The sequence below is a fragment of the Tiliqua scincoides genome, chromosome 1 (genome assembly GCF_035046505.1).
Source record: "Tiliqua scincoides isolate rTilSci1 chromosome 1, rTilSci1.hap2, whole genome shotgun sequence".
Taxonomy (NCBI): Eukaryota; Metazoa; Chordata; class Lepidosauria; order Squamata; family Scincidae; genus Tiliqua; species Tiliqua scincoides.
The window spans coordinates 21451606-21474784 of record NC_089821.1 but is presented as its reverse complement, the minus strand read 5'-3'; the positions used below and the strand labels follow the sequence as shown (position 1 = coordinate 21474784).

The 23179-nt window shown below is 41.1% G+C and overlaps 1 protein-coding gene across 1 annotated transcript in view; it reads left to right on the top strand.

The window, feature by feature from the left end:
• ZFYVE26 (zinc finger FYVE-type containing 26) overlaps nucleotides 1-20810 on the top strand; it is a 69954-nt gene extending 49144 nt beyond the window's left edge. The window contains exons 36-41 of the mRNA XM_066632809.1: nucleotides 9875-10072; nucleotides 11066-11268; nucleotides 14817-15018; nucleotides 15822-16004; nucleotides 16348-16392; nucleotides 18533-20810. Coding sequence (XP_066488906.1) covers nucleotides 9875-10072; nucleotides 11066-11268; nucleotides 14817-15018; nucleotides 15822-16004; nucleotides 16348-16392; nucleotides 18533-18742 — 1041 coding nt within the window. The 3' untranslated portion in view covers nucleotides 18743-20810. The remainder of the gene's footprint in view (nucleotides 1-9874; nucleotides 10073-11065; nucleotides 11269-14816; nucleotides 15019-15821; nucleotides 16005-16347; nucleotides 16393-18532) is intronic.
• Nucleotides 20811-23179: the final 2369 nt, after the last annotated feature.

Genomic DNA, 23179 nt, shown 5'->3' with positions numbered 1-23179 from the left:
CAGGATGAGATGACATGATTGCATGCACATTGGCCCTTAGAAGAGACAGTCTAAAATGGTGCCTGTGCCTTCAGAATGCCACACACGCTCCATGTTTCTGTGTATTCTATTGGCTGTGAACTTGTTTCTTTCATATCTCTTTCCCGAGTACTAGCATGGTGGAGTGGAGGGAAACCCATGGATACTTTCATAGGTAAAGCTTTCATCTGCATCAGATCAGTGGCGTAGCTAATGAACATGTAGCCCCGTGCAAAGCTCAAAATGATGCCCCAGAAGTGATGTCACAACCAGAAGTGACATCATGCCCAGGCTTTTTAAAAAGTACAAATTGGAGTGAAGCCTGCCTTCTCCCCACAGAAGTTCCCCACCCACTTGATCTGCCACCTCCCTCAGTCAGTGGCATAGCTAAGACATCTATCTGCTACCTAGGATCAGATTTTGTCGCCCACCTCTTCATGCCAAAATTAGTTACATTTCACTTTTTTATACTGCCCTTACTCCAAAGAGCTCAGAAGGTATACACAGCTGCTCCCCTCCTTTTGCGTCCGGTGAGCGTCCAAGCCGTGAGTAGCATGGAGACCGAGCTCCCTTGCCTTTGATCTTAAAATGCCTTTGGCTTTTTGTTTTGTTTTATTTTTTTCTTTATAATTTGCTGATACGGCATTTAGACTCTATCAGCATTATTTTGTACTTTGTACTTTTGTATTTTTGTTGGCAAGGGATTTGTTTTGGCTCCTTCGAACGCTGCAGCCGCCATATTTACACGTACTACAGACATGCAGCTGATTTTAATGACTTGGATGTTTTCTCTTTTTTTTTGAGTGAGTTTGTTTTTTATTTGATAAGAAGTCATTTTGTTTTGAGTTATATTTTAACTCAATGATTTAATTATTACGGTAATTGAAGTATATTGAAGAAAGGAGGAATAAAAGAGTACCTGGAGTTCCCTTATAAAGAAGGAAAGAAGCTAAGATGGTACTGACAAGAAACAATTATAAAAAACTGGGCTTGCAAATTCAATCCCCTCGGAATCATGAGAGGAAATATAATCGAACTTCAACTCAAGCTAAATAACAAACTTTTTCCCACGTACTTCTCCTTCTTCTTCGTCCAGCTTAAGTAATTGTCCTCCTTTAGGTTCTGATGTAACACCTTATCCTTCGTCAAGTTTTTGCTGTTCTCCACCCAAGATTTTATCACAAACACATTTGCTGAATGAGCCTTTGGCAGCTACTAAGAGCCCTGTTCAAATGGATTTTGTGGACAGATATGTGGACAAATATGTGCAATCTGATGATCCATCTACAATCAATTCTCAAGCAGCATCAACCCCTGTGTTGGATTTTTTCTTTAGATATTTTGGGTACTCAAACTATGCTGATAGCTAACACCTTACAGCTTCTTCTGTGGAACATAGCATCATTAAAATCTGATATTGAAGCTTTAATACGCCATGTAATAGACTTGGCTTTCAATCAAATTCCCCTGCTCTCCAACAATTTAATGGATCCTCTTTCTTTAAAGTCAGACTGGGGAGGTAATCTACTCATGAGTCAACCTCCAGCTTCTGCAAATTCTTCTACTGCTGGTTCCACTTTGAAGCATTCAGAGTCTCAGGGGAATCCCTCAATGACTCTGGACTCGGACTTAAATGTTTGCAAACTAATTGAAAATGCTCCTATAAGATCTAAAAGGACAAAGTTGAAATCTGTGAAATCTAAATCCCATCTTCTTGCTGGGAGGAGAGTTAGGGTGAAATTGCCCTGTCATTCTAAATCAAGATCTAAAAACCTTTCCCGAATTGTGGAGTCTCCCAAATCACCTATGGATTCTGATAGACCCTTTTCAAAGCGGGGGGGGGGGGGAGCGAACAGTTTATACCTAATAGTGTGATTTCTGAAGATTGCCTGGATATGTCAACTCAATCCCCTTGTCATTGTACTAACGCTGGTTCTATTCCTTTTATTCCTCCTCCATTGAAGCCAGGTGAGACAGCTGAGGTTGAAATTTGGGACTTTTTATCTATTCCGATATCTACACCTGCTGTCAAGTCAAGCTCTTCGGCCATTTCTGCCCTAACTTTTCTTGGGGACCAATTGTTTTTTCTAAATTTTCCCAAACCAACAAAAAAAATGTCTCCTATGGAGGGTAAATCCTTCTTTATACAAACGCTTTTCTCCCTTGGTATTAATTTTATCTCTATGGATGAGATCAGGGAGGTGGAATATTTTTTATTCCCCACCCTGGTCTCAGGTGTAAGAGTTGCTTTTGTAAATGTATCTCTTGCTCAATTGTTTCTTGAATTTAGAAAAAGACTTGCCAAGGCAAATATTGTGGTTAAAAGACATTTCCGTACTTCTTCTGCTTTACCGCTATTTGGTGTTCATTGTAATTCCGTTGTAACTTGTAAGCCAATTTGTGTTTATTCACAACATGTTCATCCCGCTGTGACGAATGATTTAATTAATCTAGATCCAAAGGAGATGGGTGGGAAAGGTTCTAAGGATCTGAATACTGAGAAGATTTCTGTTATTTCACATAAAAACAGTTCTACCTCCTATGAGAAGATTTTAACTTCTACTAACTTTCCCGTACCTCAAGGGGATTCTGGTTCAGTGAAAGCCCCAGATTTAGACCCGATTTCTGAAGAGGAGGCTACGTTGATAACAGGTTTTTTTCTTCTCCCTAAAGATGGTCAAAAATATATTATCAATAGGTTTCAATCACTTCTTACTATGCTCAATACAGATCTTCCCAATAGTGTTGATTATTCTCCTTCTCCTGCAAATTTTCTTGGCCTATCTAGGTCCCCTGGAGTTAATATGCATAATCAGCGATCTTCTGTCCAGTCTCTTTCCCCTCCAGATCTATATACGAACCCTACTCAAAATAATATCTCAGATATTCATTGTGGTATTTCGGGATCAGTTACTCAGGCCTTTTTGAGCCATTTGCAGTCTGAAACTTTTGTAAATACAACTCTAAATAACCATAAACAAGATGGGAGATCTTGTGCATTGGATCAACCAGGGATTGCTCCTATTACTCAGTTAATTACTCCCTTAGTTAAATGTAATAGTTCATGACTACTTTCCTCTATGCAAAATACCTCTAATAAGTTTACTTTTATATCTTGGAACGTTGCTGGATGGCAAACTAAGGTGGTAGATAAAGACTTTAGAGATTTTTGTTCTCAATTTGATGTGATTCTTATTCAAGAAACTTGGTTGTCCCCCTCTATGCCTCCTTTTCTTCAGGGTTATCTTACATTTGCTAAGCCTGCTATGAAATCTTTATTGGGTGGCCGTTTACGGGGAGGTATAGCCATACTTATCTCAGTTGATAAGAATCCTACAGTTGTGGATTTAAACATCTCCTTAAACCCTAATATTCAGGCCTTACATATTACATGGCCGCCGATGTTCAAAATAATTCTTTTGAATGTGTATTGTCCCCCTTCCTCTGCCCGATCATTTGACAATTCTTTTCTACCTGAATTAGACCAGGTCCTTACGGATTTGGCTGACAATTTCCCTGATACACCCTGTTTATTAGCTGGCGATATGAACACCCGTATGGGCCAAAAGCAACAGAAGGCATCTATCTCCGGACCAGATCAGACGGAAAGCTCTTCAACCTCTCCAGACTGAGAGCAAAGTCCAAAGTCCAGCTGAAATGTCTGCGTGACTTCCTCTTTGCCGACGATGCAGCTGTCACTACCCACTCTGCCAAAGATCTCCAGCAGCTCATGGATCGTTTTAGCAAGGCCTGCCAAGATTTTGGACTGACAATCAGCCTGAAGAAAACACAGGTCATGGTTCAGGATGTGGACTCACCTCCCTGCATTACAATCTCTGCACATGAACTGGAGGTTGTCCATGACTTTGTGTACCTTGGCTCAACGATCTCCGACACTCTTTCTCTCGATACCGAGCTAAACAAGCGCATCGGTAAAGCAGCTACCACGTTTTCCAGACTCACAAAGAGAGTCTGGTCTAACAAGAAGCTGACGAAACATACCAAGATCCAGGTCTACAGAGCTTGCGTCCTGAGTACACTTCTGTACTGCAGCGAGTCATGGACTCTTCGCTCACAACAGGAGAGGAAACTGAACGCTTTCCACATGCGCTGCCTCTGACGCATTCTCGGCTTCACCTGGCAGAACAAAGTTCCAAACAACACAGTCCTGGAACGTGCTGGAATCCCTAGCATGTATGCACTACTGAAACAGACGCCTGCGTTGGCTTGGTCATGTCGTGAGAATGGATGATGGCCGGATCCCAAAGGATCTCCTCTATGGAGAACTCGTGCAAGGAAAGCACCCTACAGGTAGACCACAGCTGTGATACAAGGACATCTGCAAGAGGGATCTGAAGGCCTTAGGAGTGGACCTCAACAAGTGGGAAACCCTGGCCTCTGAGCGGCCTGCTTGGAGGCAGGCTGTGCAACATGGCCTTTCCCAGTTTGAAGAGATACTTGGCCAGCAGTCTGAGGCAAAGAGGCAAAGAAGGAAGGCCCATAGCCAGGGAGACAGACCAGGGACAGACTGCACTTGCTCCCAGTGTGGAAGGGATTGTTACTCCCGAATCGGCCTTTTCAGCCACACTAGATGCTGTTCCAGAACCACCTTTCAGAGCGCGATACCATAGTCTTCCGAGACTGAAGGTTGCCAACACACATGGGCCAAAACAATACTGATATTGGCGACAAGCTTGGTCTTACTCCTGAAGATATGAATCATCTCCCTGTTAGATCTTCCCTAGATTTTAGAATAAACAAACGGGGCCGGGCTTTGTTTAGTCTTTTCTACAAATTCCAACTGTGCATATGTAATGGTACTTCATCTGACTCGGACTCTGGAGACTATACTTTTTTTGGCCCTAGAGGTAGCAGTGTTATAGATTATATATTGATTTCTCTTTCCATCTTTTCTTTCCTGCATTCCTTTAGGGTTCTTTGCAGACCGGACAGTGACCATATGCCAATTCAGATGACTCTCTTCCCATCAGTAGGCATAACCTCCAAATTAACTGATTTTCCAGAATTTAATGGAAGTTTATGTCCACAGGGAGAGAGAAGGATTCGTTGGTCCGGGTCTATTCAGAAAAAACTTAGTTTACTTTTAGAGTCCGAAAAATTAATGGCACTGAGAGATTATATGTCGGTTTCTGATAACCCCTTGGGCACCTATCAAAGGATAGTTGATGAAATTAGACCTATATTAGTCACCTCCAAACCTTTGTTACAAGCTCCCTGTTTTCATAGGGGCTGGTTTGATCAACAGTGTGTTTATCAGAAACGATGTTTAGCTAAAGCTCTCAGAAAGTTGAGAAATGTGGACTCACCCGATAATCATCATCAGTATGTTTTACTTAGGAGAACTTACAAAAATTTATTGAAAATAAAAAGGGAAGCCTATATAAAGAAATTGTGGCAAGATTTGGGCTTGGCAGCCCTGGATAGAGACTTTGCCAAATTCTGGTTTTTGGTTTCTAAAGGAATGAACCCACAATATGGTTCTTTGGACAATCAGATAACTGCAACTCAGTGGCATGATCATTTTTCTTCCATTTTTGGTAACAGCCCAACTGGGAATATTGTTACCCCCTATAGTGATCAGGTTCTTTTTCCTCCCCATCATGTCCCGTGTTGGGACCCTATTAATCCGGAGGAAATAAAAGAACTTATTTTATCACTACCTAATAACAAAGCCCCGGGTTTAGATATGCTCCCAGGAGAGTTATTCAAACAAAATGTCGACTGGTGGAGCGTAATCTTTTCTAAATTTTTCACCTTTATAAATTGTACTGGTGATATACCCCTGGGCTGGGGTGACAGTGTTGTTGTCCCCATTTATAAGAAGGGATCTAGAGCGGACCCTAAAAATTATAGGCCAATTAGTTTACTCAGTGTGGCTTCAAAATTATATACTAAATATTTGCTCTGCAAATTGGAGAGTTGGGCATCTGAAAATGAGATTGCTGAGTAGCAGGCTGGCTTTAGATAGGGAAAATCCACAATTGATCATTGTTTCATCCTCCAGCATCTGATTCATAAATACACACAGATAGGGAGTAAAAGATTATATGTTGTTTTTGTCGACCTCAGTTCGGCATTTGACTCCATAGATAGGTCTTTGTTATGGAAGAAATTATATGCTACTAATATTGATAGGAGGCTTTTAGCTCTAATTCAGAAAATGCATTTTAACTCTACTATGAGAGTCAAATTTGGAGCTAATGGTCTTCTTTCAGAGAAGATCTCGACAGTGAAGGGAGTTAGACAAGGTTGTTTATTAGCACCTTTTTTTATTTAATTTTTATATTAATAACATCATTGGTGAATTTCAAGATCCTGCTTTTTTTCCACCATCTATAGGGGACTCCAAATTATCTATCCTCCTTTATGCTGATGATATTGCCTTATTTTCCTTTACTTCTATTGGCATGCGCAGAATACTCTCTAAATTGAGTGCTTTCTGCACATATGAAAAGTTAACCATAAACTATAGTAAAACCAAAGTAGTTCTTTGGTTCAACTAAAAAGAAGCATATTTGGAGACTTGACCATACTCAAATTGAGCAATCTAGAGTTTTTAAGAATCTTGGGGTTTCTTTCAATGCTCAACAGTCATGGACTTCGCATTTGAATGCCTCTAAACTGAAAGCTATGCATTCATCACAACTACTTATGCGCTTTGTTAGATCAAAAGGGGGTAATTTGGTGATCCCCGCGGTGGAGGTATTTGCTAGGAAAATAATACCCCAATTAATTTATGGTGCCGAAATATGGGGTTATGCGAATTTGTCCAGTTTAGAGACACTTCAAAATTCTTTTATTCGCTCTCTTCTTGGAGTCCCTCGCTTGACACCTTCTTCCCTTCTTAGATCTGAGACAGGCCTAATTCAGATTGAGGCCTCTTGCCATACTGCTTTGGCTTTATATTGTTATAAACTTGTCTCTATGGCTGATTCTTCTTTACCTAAAATTTGTTTCAAAGAACAACTCCATCTTGTAAATCATGGTTATCCTTGATAAAACCCATTTTAGAATTTTATGAAATAGATGTGAATCTTTTACCTACCTTTTCTTCTAATAAGATCAAGATTTTAATCAAAAATAAAATTCAGCTGTATTTTAAGACAAAGGACTTATGTAATATTCTTAACTTACCCTTTTCCCCTTCTCCTTTCTTATACAAATCAACCTTTGACGTAGAAAATTATTTTACTAATTTAACTTCGTTCCCTTTACGTAAGGCTTTTACTGCATTGCGATTTCAATGTATGCAATCTGCTGTCTTAGTAGGGAGATATGAGAACATCCCATATGATCTAAGACTTTGTATATGTGGAGCAGATGTAGTTGAAGACATCTTTCATTATTTATTTACTTGTCCTCTTTATGAAGCACCAAGATCTAAATTCTTGTCACCTTTAACCCCCTTGCTGCAGGATAGATCTCCTGTGGCCCAGGTTTTTTGTCTTTTAGTAGGTGCTGATATGGGGATTACTTTGAAAGTGGCTAGTTTTGCTCTTGCAGCGTTGAAAATTTGTTCAAATTATGTAAAATCTTGTGCAGTATAGCAATTGTGTTTATGGGAAATTAATTTATTCTATAGAGCTGATTCCGCCATGGTGGCATATGGATCTGTAGCCCTATTGTATTGTTTTCATTTGTGTGCTATAGTATAAATAACTGGATGGATGGAGGCAAAAAATTATCTGTCCCTTAGACCATTTCTCTTGTGCATCAGCAGCTAATCAGCTGTATTCAAAAGAGAGATTTCATAACCTCGCTTCAGTGAGACTTAGTCTTACTGGCCATGGTGACACATGCCCTGGTGACACATAAATTTGATTACTGTAACACACTCTATGTGGGGCTGCCTCTGAAGACAGTTCAGAAACTGCAGCTGGGGCCGAACAAGGCTGCCCATGTGGTTGCTGGGCTTGTCGATTTGACTCAGTTGGGTGCTGCCAGTTGGTTTTCAGGCTAAATTCAAAGTGCTAATTTTGACTTTTAAAGCCCTATACAGTTTGGGACCAGGGTATTTGAAGGACCACCTTCATCCATATAATCCTACCTGTCCTCTCAGGTCATCCGAGGGGGGCCTTGTAACTGTTCCCCTACCAGTAGAAGTGAGGGGGCTTGTGGCTAGTAGAGTCTTCTCAGTGGTTATGCCTTGTTATGGAATTCCCTTGCCCTGGAATTAAGAACTGCTCCCTCTCTGGAGACCTTTTGGCAGGGCTGGCATGTTTTAATGATATATATTTTAATAGCTGTGATCCTGGGCGTGTGTTGTAATGTTTTAATTGTTTTTAATATATATTGTATTGGTTTTATGTTTTTACATTGCTAGCTGCCCTGACTCTTCTTTGGTGTGGGAGTAAAGTGGGATAATACTATAAATAAATAATAGCCTTACTTAGACTTCAGTAAGTGTTGGGGCTCATCAGATATGCTACCAGAAAGTATCCCCAATACAGGACCCAACTTACAGATGTCCTGACTCAAGGACAGCCACACCAACACTTTCGCATGGGCACAGTCCATCCAGCCTTGTGCTTTCATGCAAGTTCCAGACAAACGTCCAGAGCAGAATATGTAAGTTAGAACTACCTGTATTATGAGAATCTTGATCTGTATCAGTTATTGAAACCATCTTGTGTTATGGGGACTTTGTCCATTATCTCTCTGTAACAAACTACAAACAATGCCTGCTGTGTCCTATTCAGTCTTGAAGATGGTCCTTTTTAGACATGAAAAAGAGACCTGGTTCAAGTTTCTGTAAGCAGGCTGGCAATGGGATTACAAGGGTAAGGCATGAACAGTGCCAGGAGATGCCTCACCTGTACAGTTTCTCATAACAAGTTTGGTGTTCACTGAATTTCAGGAGAAGATTTATACTGGGTTATGTAGTAGTAGTAGTAGTAACTTTATTGTCTTTGTGCTACAGCACAACAAAATTTATGCACCTTTGAGATACAAGCATAAATATATACAGCAATTCCAACAATCACACTCTACACACTCTCCCACATTCTATACAACATGCATCATAATATAAAAACAGTATAACAGACCATAATGCCCAGGAGCATGGTAACAACTATATCGCCTTATTCAACGTAATTATGGCTGTGGGACAAAAACTGTTCAGGAATCGTGTGGTGCTGCTCTAATAGTTCTGTATCGTCTATCCGAAGGCAACAGTTCAAAGAACTTATGAGCCAGATGGAAGGGGTCTCTCAAAATACTATGTGACTTCTGCAGACAGTGAGATATATAGATGTCCTCCAAAGCTGGTAGATGAAAGTTGATGATGTGCTGCGCGATCTTAATAATTCTCTGCCAGAGCTTTTTTGTCCCCTGCAGAGCAATTTCCGTACCACACCAAGATATCATAGGTTAGGACACTCTCAATGGTGCAACAATAGTAAGACACAAGCAGCTGCTGTGACAAATTTAACCTCCCAAGTTTCCTCAGAAAATATAACCGCTTTTATGCCTTTTTTATCAACATGCTGGTGTTAATAGTCCATGAGAGGTCCTCTGTGATGTAAATACCTTGGAACTTGAAACTAGCAACCCTCTCCACCTCCTCACCATTTATGTATAATGGTGTGTGTACACCATTATCTGGAGCTTCCATGGCAGCATCTTGTTGATTTAGGTTTCTCGAAGCTTCTTTGTCTGTATTAATGTGCAAAAACTATTTTAAGTTTGAATGGAAATTGGACAGAACTCTATTTGTTAAAACAATTTAATGTTATATCATCTAGTGTAGACTAGACAATTACGAAGTTCCCTAGCAAATTTTAATTACATAATATGCAGTTCTCCAACAACTTTTTTTCCTTCACTGTTCCAGGAGAGTCCACAGGAAGTGTTTATCGAAGGGATCTTTATCCCAAGCTATAAAAGTGGAAAACTTCACATGTTGGAAAACTTGCTAGAAACCATTGACCCAGGCCTGGATAGCTGGGGTGTTTATCTCATTGCAGCTTGCAAGCACTTGCAAAAGAAGAATTACTACCATATTTTGTATGAATTGCAGCAATTTATGAAGGTAAGAGGTGTGGCATGAAGGTAGCCGAGGGCTGTAGTGGAGATGTGGTGCAAGAAAGTCTCCTCCCAGTTGCGTTTCTCCAGATCCTGCCCAGTCTTTCTTGATGTCCTGTTCTTCTGGTTCAGTACAGTTTTATTTTGCACACTGGAAAATGTGCCTGCGCACTTATGTAAATCTCACTGTATATGGAACATTCTCTTAGGCATGTGAGTTTTCCAGGAGCAGAGCAACTTTTGACCTAGAGGCAAGTACTGAGGAGATGCATCTTTTTAGATTGTGAGCCCTTTTGGGACAGGGAGCCATTTAGTTATTTGATTTTTCTCTGTAAACCACTTTGTGAACTTTTAGTTGAAAAGCGGTATATAAATACTGTTAATAATAATAATAATATCTCAAGAGGACTGTGCCATATCAGAAATCTGCATCTTTGAAACCATGCTTTTTGCTTTAAGTAATTGGATGAGATCCAGTTTTTATCTTTTTAGCTATTTGACCTGGAGGGAGAGAGGAGACTTCTGGAGAAAGAAAAAGAGCTTTCCTATTTTTCTAAGGCAGAATAGCTGGTTTTAATATAAAGACAAAAAATGAGAGGAAACTTGAATTGTCCGGGGGGGGGGGAGAAAGCTTTATGCCATTTTTTTCTCTAGATCAAAATCCTCTTTCATACCAGGGTGAAGGGAAGCAACAGAGGTCCTCCTACTTGATAACCTTGCACCTCTCCTTAAGGTTTAAACTTAAACTGCATGTGCATGCGTGTGGGATTTTTATATGGATTTGTAACTTAAGAGAGATGGCCTACAGTATAGTAGGCAACTCCTCTCCTCATTTTATCTGTGTAACCCTTTTGTACAGTCAGATATATTCTGAAGAGTTTCTAAAAGAGGAGATCCCCCATCAGCCAGCCAGTCTTAAATTCCAATGATTGTTTTTGTTTTTCACAAATGATGTTTTAGTTATAACGTTTTAGCCTGATTAAAAAAATCTGTCTTCCAGGATCAAGTTCGTGCTGCCATGACATGTATTAGATTTTTCACTCATAAGGCGAAGTCTTACACTGAATTGGGAGACAGGCAGAAATGGCTGTTGAAGGTCAAGGACCACCTCAAAGTTTACCTACAGGAAGTGTCACGGAGTTCAGGAAGAAAAAAGGTCACATGCCCTTTTCGCAAGAAAATGTCTGCCCCTGATGTGTCAAGGTACTGGTAAAAGAATAGTGTAGTTATTCACTTTATTGATCAAATTGTTGCCTGAACAAAGTGTTGTATATACAGGCATTCCCTCGTATCCATGGGTCCCATATCTGCAGTTTCACTTATCCAAATTCATCCATGAGCACTCATCATGCTCATGACTCCTCTTTGCTTGCAAATGCTTTGATCTCTGCCTTGTAGTTAATGAGATGTTTTATCTTGCCCCAGTGGATATAAGCTTGTCACATGAGGTAATATCTTGTATGTAGAACTTCTGCAGGATGCCATGACAACAGTGATCACAGCTACATATACGTAAGATATACTACCTTATGTGACAAGCTTATATCCAATGGGGCAAGTGAAAATATCTCATTAACTACAAGGCAGAGGTCAAAACTGTTCTAGCCCAAGCAACTGTCAGACACTTTGCTGACTCCAACAGAATACATTAAAGAGGCAACTAGCTCTTTGGTGCTTTTGGCCAAACGTACTCATTCTTTATCCATCATCCATGTTTTAAGCACTTCTTTCAAGGAGACTTCAATTTAAAACCACCTCTGATCTGCAGGTTGTCCACCTGGACCATAAACAAAGTTCTGATGGCACTCACCAAGACACCATTCTAACCACTACATTATGTATCTCTAAAACTGGGATGTTTTATTTTTAGTCTTAGTTAACCTCTGCCCGTAGAGTGTTAGAACTGAAATCTTTTTCATCTAGGAGTGACCCCTGCATTTTCTTAAAGGATTGGGTAGTTCTGAGACCAGACTCACCCTTTCTACCTAAGATTAACCCAGTTCTTTCAGAACTCATCCTTCCCTCCTTCTGCCCACAATCGGTCCATGAGAAGGAAAAGCTGTGGCACAAGGTAAATATGCATAGGGAAACAAATTACCATACGGAAAGCTTCACTCTGTTCAAGGCCTTGTTTGTCTGTTTTCATCTGGTTGCATTAGGGGGAAGGTCTCAAGCTCAACTTTATATAGGTGGATTTGGGCCTGTGTCTCTTTAGTCTATGAAGCCCCTCATCTGAAGTTGCCCATGGGCATTACTGTGTGTTCCACGTATAATGTGACCACTTCAGTGGCATTTGCTATGTACTCTCCATTTTCACACATTTGCAGGGCTTCAGTATGGTCATTGAGTTCCACAATTTTTTGGCCTTACATATTGTACAAACATGCCTCATCAGGTGTGGAGTTTTCAGCAGGTGATGCAACTTTAGATCACTTACAAGAAGAAGCTACCCTACATATTTCACTGCTTTTTGACAGTCCCATGTTCGGACACCTTACGTTGCCAGAGAATGAATGCTGGGCTAACTTGTCATGTTTCTTATAAGAACATAAGAACAGCCCCACTGGATCAGGCCATGGGCCCATCTAGTCCAGCTTCCTGTATCTCACAGCGGCCCACCAAATGCCCCAGGGAGCACACCAGATAACAAGAGACCTCATTCTGGTGCCCTCCCTTGCATCTGGCATTCTGACAGTCCATTTCTAAAATCAGGGGTTGCACATACACATCATGGCTTGTAACCCGTAATGGATTTTTCCTCCAGAAACTTGTCCAATCCCCTTTTAAAGGCATCCAGGCCAGACGCCATCACCACATCCTGTGGCAAGGAGTTCCACAGACCAACCACACGCTGAGTAAAGAAATATTTTCTTTCGTCTGTTCTCACTCTCCCAACACTCAATTTCAGTGGATGTCCCCTGGTTCTGGTGTTATGTGAGAGGGTAAAGAGCTTCTCTCTATCCACTCTGTCCATCTCCTGCATAATTTTGTATGTCTCAATGATTTCCCCCCTCAGGCGCCTCTTTTCTAGGCTGAAGAGGCCCAAACGCCATAGCCTTTCCTCATAAGGAAGGTGCCCCAGCCCAGTAATCATCTTAGTCGCTCTCTTTTGCACCTTTTCCATTTCCACTATGTCTTTTTTGAGATGAGGCGACCAGAACTAGACACAATACTCCAGGTGTGGCCTTACCATTGATTTGTACAACGGCATTATAATATTAGCCGTTTTGTTTTCAATACCTTTTCTAATGATCCCAAGCATAGAATTGGCCTTCTTCACTGCTACCGCACATTGGGTCGACACTTTCATCGACCTTTCCACCAAGATTCCAAGATCTTTCTCCTGATCTGTCACAGACAGCTCAGAACACATTTGTGTATATGTGAAGTTTTGATATTTTTGCCCCAATGTGCATGACTTTACACTTACTGTCATTGAAGTGCATCTGCCATTTTGCTGCCCATTCTGCCAGTCTGGAGAGATCCTTCTGGAGTTCCTCACAATCACTTCTGGTCTTCACCACTTGGAAAAGTTTGGTGTCGTCTGCAAACTTTGCAACCTCACTGCTCAACCCTGTCTCCAGGTCATTTATGAAGAGGTTGAAAAGCACCGGACCCAGGACAGATCCTTGGGGCACACCGCTTTTCACCTCTCTCCATTGTGAAAATTGCCCATTGACACCCACTCTCTGCTTCCTGGCCTCCACCCAGTTCTCAATCCATGAGAGGACCTGTCCTCTAATTCCCTGACTGTGGAGTTTTTTCAGTAGCCTTTGGTGAGGGACCTTGTCGAATGCCTTCTGAAAGTCCAGATATATAATATCCACAGGTTCTCCCACATCCACATGCCTGTTGACCTTTTCAAATAATTCTATAAGGTTCGTGAGGCAAGACTTACCCTTACAGAAGCCATGCTGACTCTCCCTCAGCAAGGCCTGTTTGTCTATGTGTTTTGAGATCCTATCTTTGATGAGACATTCCACCATCTTACCCAGTATAGATGTTAGGCTGACCGGCCTATAGTTTCCCGGGTCCCCCCTCTTTCCCTTTTTAAAGATCGGCGTGACATTTGCTATCCTCCAATCCTCTGGCACTGTGGCCGTTTTGAGGGACAAGTTGCATATTTTAGTCAAGAGATCAGCAACTTCATTCTTCAATTCCTTAATAACACTTGGGTGGATGCCATCAGGGCCCGGTGATTTATTGATCTTTAATTTCTCAATGAGGTCTGAAACATCTTCTCTTTTAACCTCTATCTGACTTAATTCCTTGGTCAGGAGGGGCCGTTCGGGCAGCGGTATCTGTCCTGAAGACAGATGCAAAGAACTCATTTAATTTCTCTGCCATCTCTAAGTCTCCTTTTATCTCCCCTTTCCCTCCCTCACCATCCAGAGGGCCAATCTCTTCTCTGGGTTTCCTGCTTCTAACATATTTGAAGAAGCTTTTATTATTCCCCTTAATGTTGCTGGCCATGCGTTCCTCATAGTCTCTCTTGATCCTGTTTTACCAGGAAGACACCTCTAGTCATGGTAAATCCAATGATGCATTCATGTTTGGACACATACTTTCAAGGATATTCCTTATGTTTGTCCACAAAGTGATAGGTAAGGTTTGCTCTTGAAAGAGAAACTAAGATTAACTTTTCATACTAAAGGTGCTCACCTGTCTGTCTTGTATAGCTTTGCATAGGGGGAGCACTGTAAGAATGCCTTTTTTGTGTTTGGTTAATGAGGTTTTTTTTGTGAACCTAGACATATCAATACAGTTGAGCTGCAAATGGAAGTAACAAAGTTCCTATATCGGTGTGAGAAACTGGGCGCTTCACCTGCCGCTGGCTTGGCTGTACCTACACTCTTTGGAAACAATCAGATGAAGATGGAGGTGGCTTGCAAGGTCATGCTGGAAGGCAAAAACATTGAAGAGGGCTTCGGGGTTGCCTTCAGGGTTCTACAGGTACAGTGAACCTAAGATGTGGTTGCAAACTGTTCATCCCTTGTCATTTGCAACACCGGGTGGCTGGGCATATGGGGTGCTGAGAGCAAAGCTCTGCAATATTGTTTCCCTTGCGCCAAGTAATTCTCTAGCCACCCCGGAGCAGCTGCTTGGATCTGTACCAACAAAATTGCTAACACAAAACTGAGCAGCCTGGTGTAACTCCGGGCTGGCCATAAGAAGGGTTAGGATTCGACCTGCGGTGCCAGTCCCATCCCCCTCCCGGGCCCGATCCTCTTCTCCATTTCCTTGCTGCCTCTCTAACTATGATTTATATGGAGAACTGTGAGGATCTAGTAGCCATGGTAGGAGGGAGGAGAGAATACCTCTTTTAAAATATTTGCTGCTTATTTTTTATAAGTACTTCTGTTAAAAATTGAAAAATGTGGTTACTGATCAATTGGTTAAGTAATAAGTATAAAAATGTTCTAGTTGGTGATAAATTGCCCCTGATTATAGTAACTATTAACTGGTCTAATGAGAACTAGATGAGTTAATACATGGTCTTATAGGGGAAGTCAGATGAGGAAGAATAGAATAGAGAACAGTGCAAATGAAGTGTTGACCTTTGGATGGATGATTCTGTAACATACTGTGGACCTCTTATAAAAGACTGCAAAGAGTGGAGGATTCCTCACTCCAATGCTTTGATGTTCTAAGCTGTACCAATACATATCCTGGGTGTTCTTGGATCAGTGAAGTTCAGCTCCTGTTGAAGGAAGGCATTTGTGGATCTTGAAAGATTATCTGTTCTTTCCTGATAGGACTTCCAGCTGGAGGCAGCTGCTGTATACAATAAAGTGGCCAGACAGCTGGTGAAGCAGCAGAACTACAGTGAGATCAGACAGCTCCTCAAATGCATCAAAGAATCTGGGGCTGCTGCTAAAAATGATGGAGACAACGTCATCTTAAACTGCTTGGATGAGTTTGATGCGATCCCTTCTGAGGTATGTCTTACTTCCAGTATGGAGAGAGAGAGGCACAGGCCAGGTAGAACACTAAACCATTGTTAACTAACCAACTCTGGTTTAGCATTAGTGGCCTTGCATTAGTGGCCTTGCATTAGTGGTTTAGCATTTCAGGTCTGTATGCTTCCATCCCCTTTGTTTGCAGGAAATGGTATTTGCTGCTTCTGTTTCTAATTTAAAACAAATTGCAGTTTTGTCAATGTATTCAAACCCAGCAAATTGTGGTTTGTCTTAACTCTAGTTTGTGACTTATCAAAATGTTTGACAAATATCACAGCAATCTTTTAAACTGGCTTTTCTTTTCCCCTTGTGGGGGATGTAGGAGCTGGACAATCTGATCCAGGATATGGAGAGCGATGAAAACAAGGTAAGTGAAGTTAAAAGGAGACCACAATGCTTGGGGGCAAACATGGTTCTTTGAGACCTATGATGACTTATGTTTTCCTGTGTTTGGCAATTTTTCTTCTATTTTCCTCCCTGCTCCTCTGACTATTCTGCAGTCACTAACTCAGATTCAGTAACAGGTTATTGGAATATGTTTGCTGAGGGCCCTTCACCAGAACTTAATAGGATGGGAGACTCACAATGATGTGGTGCTGCTCAAGAATGAAATAAAGCTAATTTGAAAGGGTTAAGGTTGCTTTGCCCTGGTTCAGGATTGCTATCAATGTTTGAAGATGCTGGTTTCCTATGAAACTTTCCCAACAATGAAAAGGTCCTGTCAAAGTTGAGAGTGCCCAGAAATCAAATTTAAAACCTGGAGCACAATTATTTAGCCTGCTTTTGGATTTTGTGAGTATATTTTTGCAGAGGTTGCAGACTGCTCTAGATTATCAATGAGCCTTTTGTGTGCCCTGAACTACTCATTATTCCAGAATTTGATTCTTTGTTAGAGAAAACAAACCATTGTGTGCTACTAGTTACAGTAGATTCTTTTATAAAAGGCAATTCTTCAGAGAAACCCACAACCGAAATGCGCAGTATAGTTCCATACTGGCTTGGAGTCAGAGAACTGCAAGCATTCCCAGCCCTTCAGCATGTTCCAGCATGCCTGAAAAGCCTATTCAGAAGCATAAAATTAATAAAATGGCATTAGGTGTGGTGTGGAGATCTACCAACTGAAGAGGTTGGCAACAGAGATGCCGTTTGGCTTGTGACATCTTCCTCTTGATCCAGTCCACTATTTTTCATGCAGGGCTACTCCAGTAGTCATTATTGCATATTAATAGCAAGACTCTCTTAAGTAGAATCTTTAAAGTAGAGTCACTTTATTCTCCATTAATGAATCTTTTAAAAAAATTGAACCCTAGAAATTAAACAGTATTCTAAAGATCTGAGGAAGATCTGAGTAATGTACTTGAAACTAGACTAAGTAGATCAATTTTGATCACTCCATTATTTATTTGAATTTTTTATCAGCGTATCTGGTATTGCAATACAGTAACAAAATGTCATTTACTTGTATCACCCAATTATGTAGAACTAAATTAATGTATACTGCAGAGTATTAATATACAGTATAGCTATCATATAATTCCAATACCCTACCCCACCCCGCCACCACATGATCAGCAGATTCAGTAATAGAAAATCAGATAATCAAAAGTAATATTGACTTTTATACTCTATCGTTAATTACCCAATTAGAAATAAAGTGTATTTTAAAAGTAATCTATTAATTTGTTAAAAATATGACAGTATTCAAAACAGTTTATATAAATAAAAGATAAGCCCATCCAACTATCTCCTAATCAGCATATAATTCTAAAACAGTTTACCATATATCCTGCAATTTTTCTTTGTTAATATTTATCACCACCTTATGCAATGCTAAGTGTGTGAAAGAACACACATTGTTGAGTAATATACAGTGCTGGCCTGTTTCTATTTTCAGTTTTGCAATACAGGTCCAACCTTGTTATACACAGATTTTTTTATACATGGATTTGACTCAACACGAATGGCCACTGCAATTGAGAAGGAATGTGGTATCCCGAATTCCAAAATACAGAGTATTTCGAAATACAGAACTCTTTTGAGCACCAGCATGACTTTAAACTTGTTTTGCCTAAAGAAATAAAAATAACAAACTGTATTTCATGCACAAACCTTGTTTCATGCACAAAATTATTAAAATATTATATAAATAGCTTCAGACTATGTGTATAAGGGGTATATGAAACATAAATGAATTTTGTGTTTAGACTTGGGCCCCATCCCCATGATCTCTCATTATGTTTATGTAAGCATTCTGAAATATGGAAAAATCTGATATCCAAAATGCTTCTGGTCCCAAGCACTTTGGATACAGGATGCCAAACCTGCACATATATTCATAGGTTATTCCCCTGTATGTGGTTCCTGCGATCTCACACATACTACCACTATTTTGCACTCAGCTTGACTTCTAATGTTAAAAAAAGTAAATTAAGCAAGCGTGAAGTCTACCCACTTCAGTCTAGGAAATTAGAGGAAACTAGCAGACACCTTTCATCTCTCTGTTTTAGATCCAAGCATACCTGAAATGCCACAAGCTGCGCTCTGCCTACCTAGTCTCCGTGAAACAAGACAATGCTAGAGCTGTGCAGCTGGTCCAGCACATCCGGCAGTTGGCTGAGGACAGTGGGGAAGATGTAGTGCAGGCCATCTGCACCCAGTGGCTTTCAGTGCACCACACCAAGCCAAGAACCTGGCTCACTCAAAGCGCCAAGAAATAACTACCAGCAAGTGAGTGGCTGGTTTTTTGGTGTGTTGTTGTTTTTTTTTAAAGGGAAGGCTGCATTGTCTCAGCAGAACTCAATTGCCTGAGCAATCTCTTGGCTAACTGCAAGCTGGAGAGAAGCAGCTCAGGTGCCTGTAGCGAAAGGGAAAGTGCCAATCGTATCCTAATGATATCCAACTACCTCCACCTCGGGTTGTTCCACCACTGCTTGTGTTAGTATTTCAGTCTTGCTTGGACATCATTCTTTTATTGACTATAAATACATTTGTTCTGTGGGTATTATTTTATTAATCCATACTACACATCAGCTAGGTTTAATTTGGAGCCTAGCTGCTTGTGATTTCTGTTAACATAGGTGATACAGAGAGGAAAAGATGGATTTTCCTTTACAAGTAAAAATTCACCTGTAAACTTTCTAAATTAACAATATTGGTTGCCTTCTGTGCGTTCTTCTTGTACACTTGTCAGCATGTGCCATTTTTTCAGTATGTTTTGGAAGGCATTGGGCTCGTCTTACAGTGGGGAAACATCTTTAGGAAGGATACATGTGTGCTGAGATGCACTTTCTGAAAGATTTCTGCTACCACTTGCATATACCAATCTGGCTTCTGGAGGTAGGTTGGTTCACAGATCACTTGGCTGAGAAGACGTTTACCAGTGGTATTTGAGCACAACACAATCTAGACTGTTCTGTGATTCTCCACTGATGAGAAGGAGGGAATCTTAAGGCTCTGCCCAATAATATGAGTAAACTGGTAGCATATACAAAGATGAAAAACAGCTCAACTGTTTGAGACATTGTCCAAAATAAACTTCACAGAACAACAATACATTTAGATGGACATAAAATGTGTGTGCATGTAGAGGGCTGCAGAAGAAATTATAACATCTGCGAAGCAATTACAGGGGTAAACCAATAATGCAGCCAAGGTGAGCCCTGTACCAACTGCTTTCTCTAGAGATGGTTGCTAGACAGCAACTGTCAATGAGCATCATGCTGTCCTGTTGTATTTCCCTTAATAGCTGGTGGTGGTTATTCACAGAACCCCATTACAGTGGGACAGAGACACTGTAATTCTTTGCCTGTTGCCATGTGATGCAAATGTAGCAAACTTGAACAGAGAGAGAAAGAGTAGTTATGAGATGGATTCTGAAATGGTGAAGAGGGCTGTCTGCCTACATTATTTGTTTGAAAGCTAGCCCTGGGTTGATCCTAAGTGGCTCAGTGTCAAGCTGTTGCCCATTTAGCTATCCCCTTCCCTTGTCTGACCTCCCCCAAATACCTCACTGTTCTCTTATTACAGGCCAAGTTTGCAGTGGTTCTAGTTTTAAATTGAATTGGATCTAGGATTCTAGACCCAGCCATAAAGCAAGCTGATGCAGTGGCAGATTGCAGGAGGGGTGAGGGCAAGAGTGGCAGATGTGGGGTGTCTTTCACCTTGAGTTTGTAGCTGCTTTCCTCCAGCCCGTCACAGAAACAAGCTGCATGGATCAGCTTCCGCTCACTAAAAGCAAGTGAGAATTGGATCATCAGCTTCCCTCCCTGTGCTCTTTCTCACATGTGGATTAAAGCTTAAAGAGACTGTACCCCTTTAAACTTTATATCCTGTACTAAGGAGCACTTCACTATGCCTCCCCTTGCTCTATACTCACATAGCATTTAACATGGAAAAGGGATTAATCCCTTTAAACTCAATGCCTCCATGCACATAGTGCAGCAAGGAGGGAAGGAACTTTTTTTTGAGGAACAAAGGTGGCAGCAGTGAGTAAGGGGTGTCAGCAGACCCAGCCCTGCCTCCAAATCAATCTGATTTAAGCACCCTGGTTGCAAAAATTGGTTCAGGGTTAATTTCTAAAATGAACCTAATGTGTTCAGGCTTGTATCTTGTAAACATCTGATTGCAGATGGTAATAACTTCATAATCTTTAAGTTAGGCTAGCTACTGTTCAGTGATGAACAAGTCATTATTTTGCATCATTTGGATGCAAGCAAACCCTTCGCTGTTTGTACTTTAAAATTCTGATTTTGTGTGTCACTTTGGTAGGCGACTATTATCATCTCTCATTAACGTTGGCTGATCACTACAATGATGCAAGTGTACACCTCTCCAGTAAAATGAAAGTCATGGTTGACCTCATTTTGTATTTCTCATGAGTCCTATGTTGCAAACGCCATCATTAATGATGCTTAGCTCATTGGATCTGGTGTCCAGAAATAGCTTAGAGCTTAAGTAATTGAGAAGAACCATATTTAGCTTCCAGATTCTCTCACCTCCAGACCTTTATGCTTATCCCATTAGGAATCTAAGGCTTAAAGAAACTGCTTATGTTGTTCGTTGGAACTGAATTTCCACTGGGCCTCAGACGGAGTCTTGATATGATTTTCTCTTTAGGGGCAGCACTAATTATATATACAATATGATGGTTTTGATGAATATCTCTAAACCATGCTGCATATTTTCTATCAGAGGCATATTTTGCAGAAGGAGAAGAACCTGCTGTGTTGAAGGGCCTAGCCTGTGCACATTCTCCCTTTTGCACTGTATTTTATGCACTTTGTTTTCAACGCAGAATGTGATATTAAGGAATTTTAAGGATCCTTTTCTCACCAGCAAAACCTGTCCTTTAAACTAGCTGGCATCACAAAGATTGCAACAGATGAGCTCAAAAACCTGTTGAACAAACTTGTTGCGATTTCTCATGAGATATGAAACTCTGTCTATGCTGAACAATAATAAAATGTATTTGGTTAACTTGTTTTGGTTGAAGTTAACAGCAAATGTAACAAATAGGAGCTATTTTTCTCTCCTAGACTCTGTAAGAGGGGTGTCAAACATAAGACCCATGGGTCGGATGCAGCCCCCAGAAGCTCTTTATCTGGTCCCTGTGATAATTGGGCTCTCCTAGCACTGCTCTTGCCTCGGCTGAACCTTATACCCTATGCTTGATTAAATCACATGTGGATTAAAGCTTAATATGCAAGAGCACTGCTCTTGCCCCAAGGAACCTTATACCCTATGGGGTAAGGGGCAAACCAAGAGGGGTGAGAGAGGGAGACATTGCCAAGATGCTGGGAGAGCCTAGTTAATCATGAGGGCCACCCTTTCAGCAGTACTACTTCTGCTGAGGTATCATTTTGCATAGTATCTCTCCAGCTGCTGAAATGTCGCTGCGGCAATGAAAGGGCGGCCCATCTGATACTTGGCTCTCCCATATCTTATAAATTTGATCAAGATTTACATAAAGTGCTTACCATAGATTCTTGCCTTCAGACCATGAAACTTCTGCCAATAAATCAAGCTTAGATAATCACCTCGCCTTATTTCCAAGGTCAGTCAGGGAACAGGGCTAACATAAGAACATAAGAACAGCCCCACTGGATCAGGCCATAGGCCCATCTAGTCCAGCTTCCTGTATCTCACAGCAGCCCACCAAATGCCCCAGGGAACACACCAGATAACAAGAGACCTCATCCTGGTGCCCTCCCGTGCATCTGGCATTCTGACATAACCCATTTCTAAAATCAGGAGCTTGTACATGCACATCATGGCTTGTACCCCATAATGGATTTTTCCTCCAGAAACTTGTCCAATACCCTTTTAAAGGCGTCTAGGCTAGGGCTTTTCAAACAGCTCTGGAGAAGTTGCTTTTCAGGTACTGGAGAAGCAGTGCAGAGATAGAGGGCTGTTCATCTCCAAGGCAGCCCCTGCCAAGCTCCAGTCAAAGTTAACCTTTTCACTGCTGCTGAGATTTCCATTGAATTCAAGCAAGCCTCCTTCTCTTTAACAGAGCTGCTGCAGCCTTGTTCCATTTTGCAGAGATCTGTTTTTTTTTAAACACCAGGATGTCATCTTCCTTTGAAACAAAGTCCCAGACTACAATTCAGTGCACCATTACTTAAGAATAATAGGTCTATTCTGAGTAAATACGTAGGATTGCAACTATGTGCAGCTGCATCTGCTCAGTCATTCTTTGTTGCTTGTGTCTCTACTGTGAATTGAATTGTACACTCACAGTTGTGTTATAAGTTGATTGTTACATGTAGAGCCTCTGGCTTAACACACCAGGCACCTTAAAAAAGGATTTAATTAATATTTCTCCTGCAGTGATTCCCAACCTTTTTTCCCCACTTGTCTACCCATTGGCAGCCCATTTCCATAAATTGTAGCCTTCTGTTATGTCCATCCATGCCTCCCCCCCAGGACTGGATCCTAGGGGTGGGTAAAGTGGGAGAAGGTTCTGACGCCTCTGGCATTTACCCCACTCAGGAAGAAGTCTCGTAGGTGACGGTATGGGGCGACACCACTACTTTATTTTGGTCAAGTTCTTTTCATTCATTAGGCCCTGTTACGTCACTGGGTTTAAGTATACATCAGTCATCAACATGATCTTGACCCTGGAGAAGGCTGCAGACAAGCCACAAAGGTTCTCT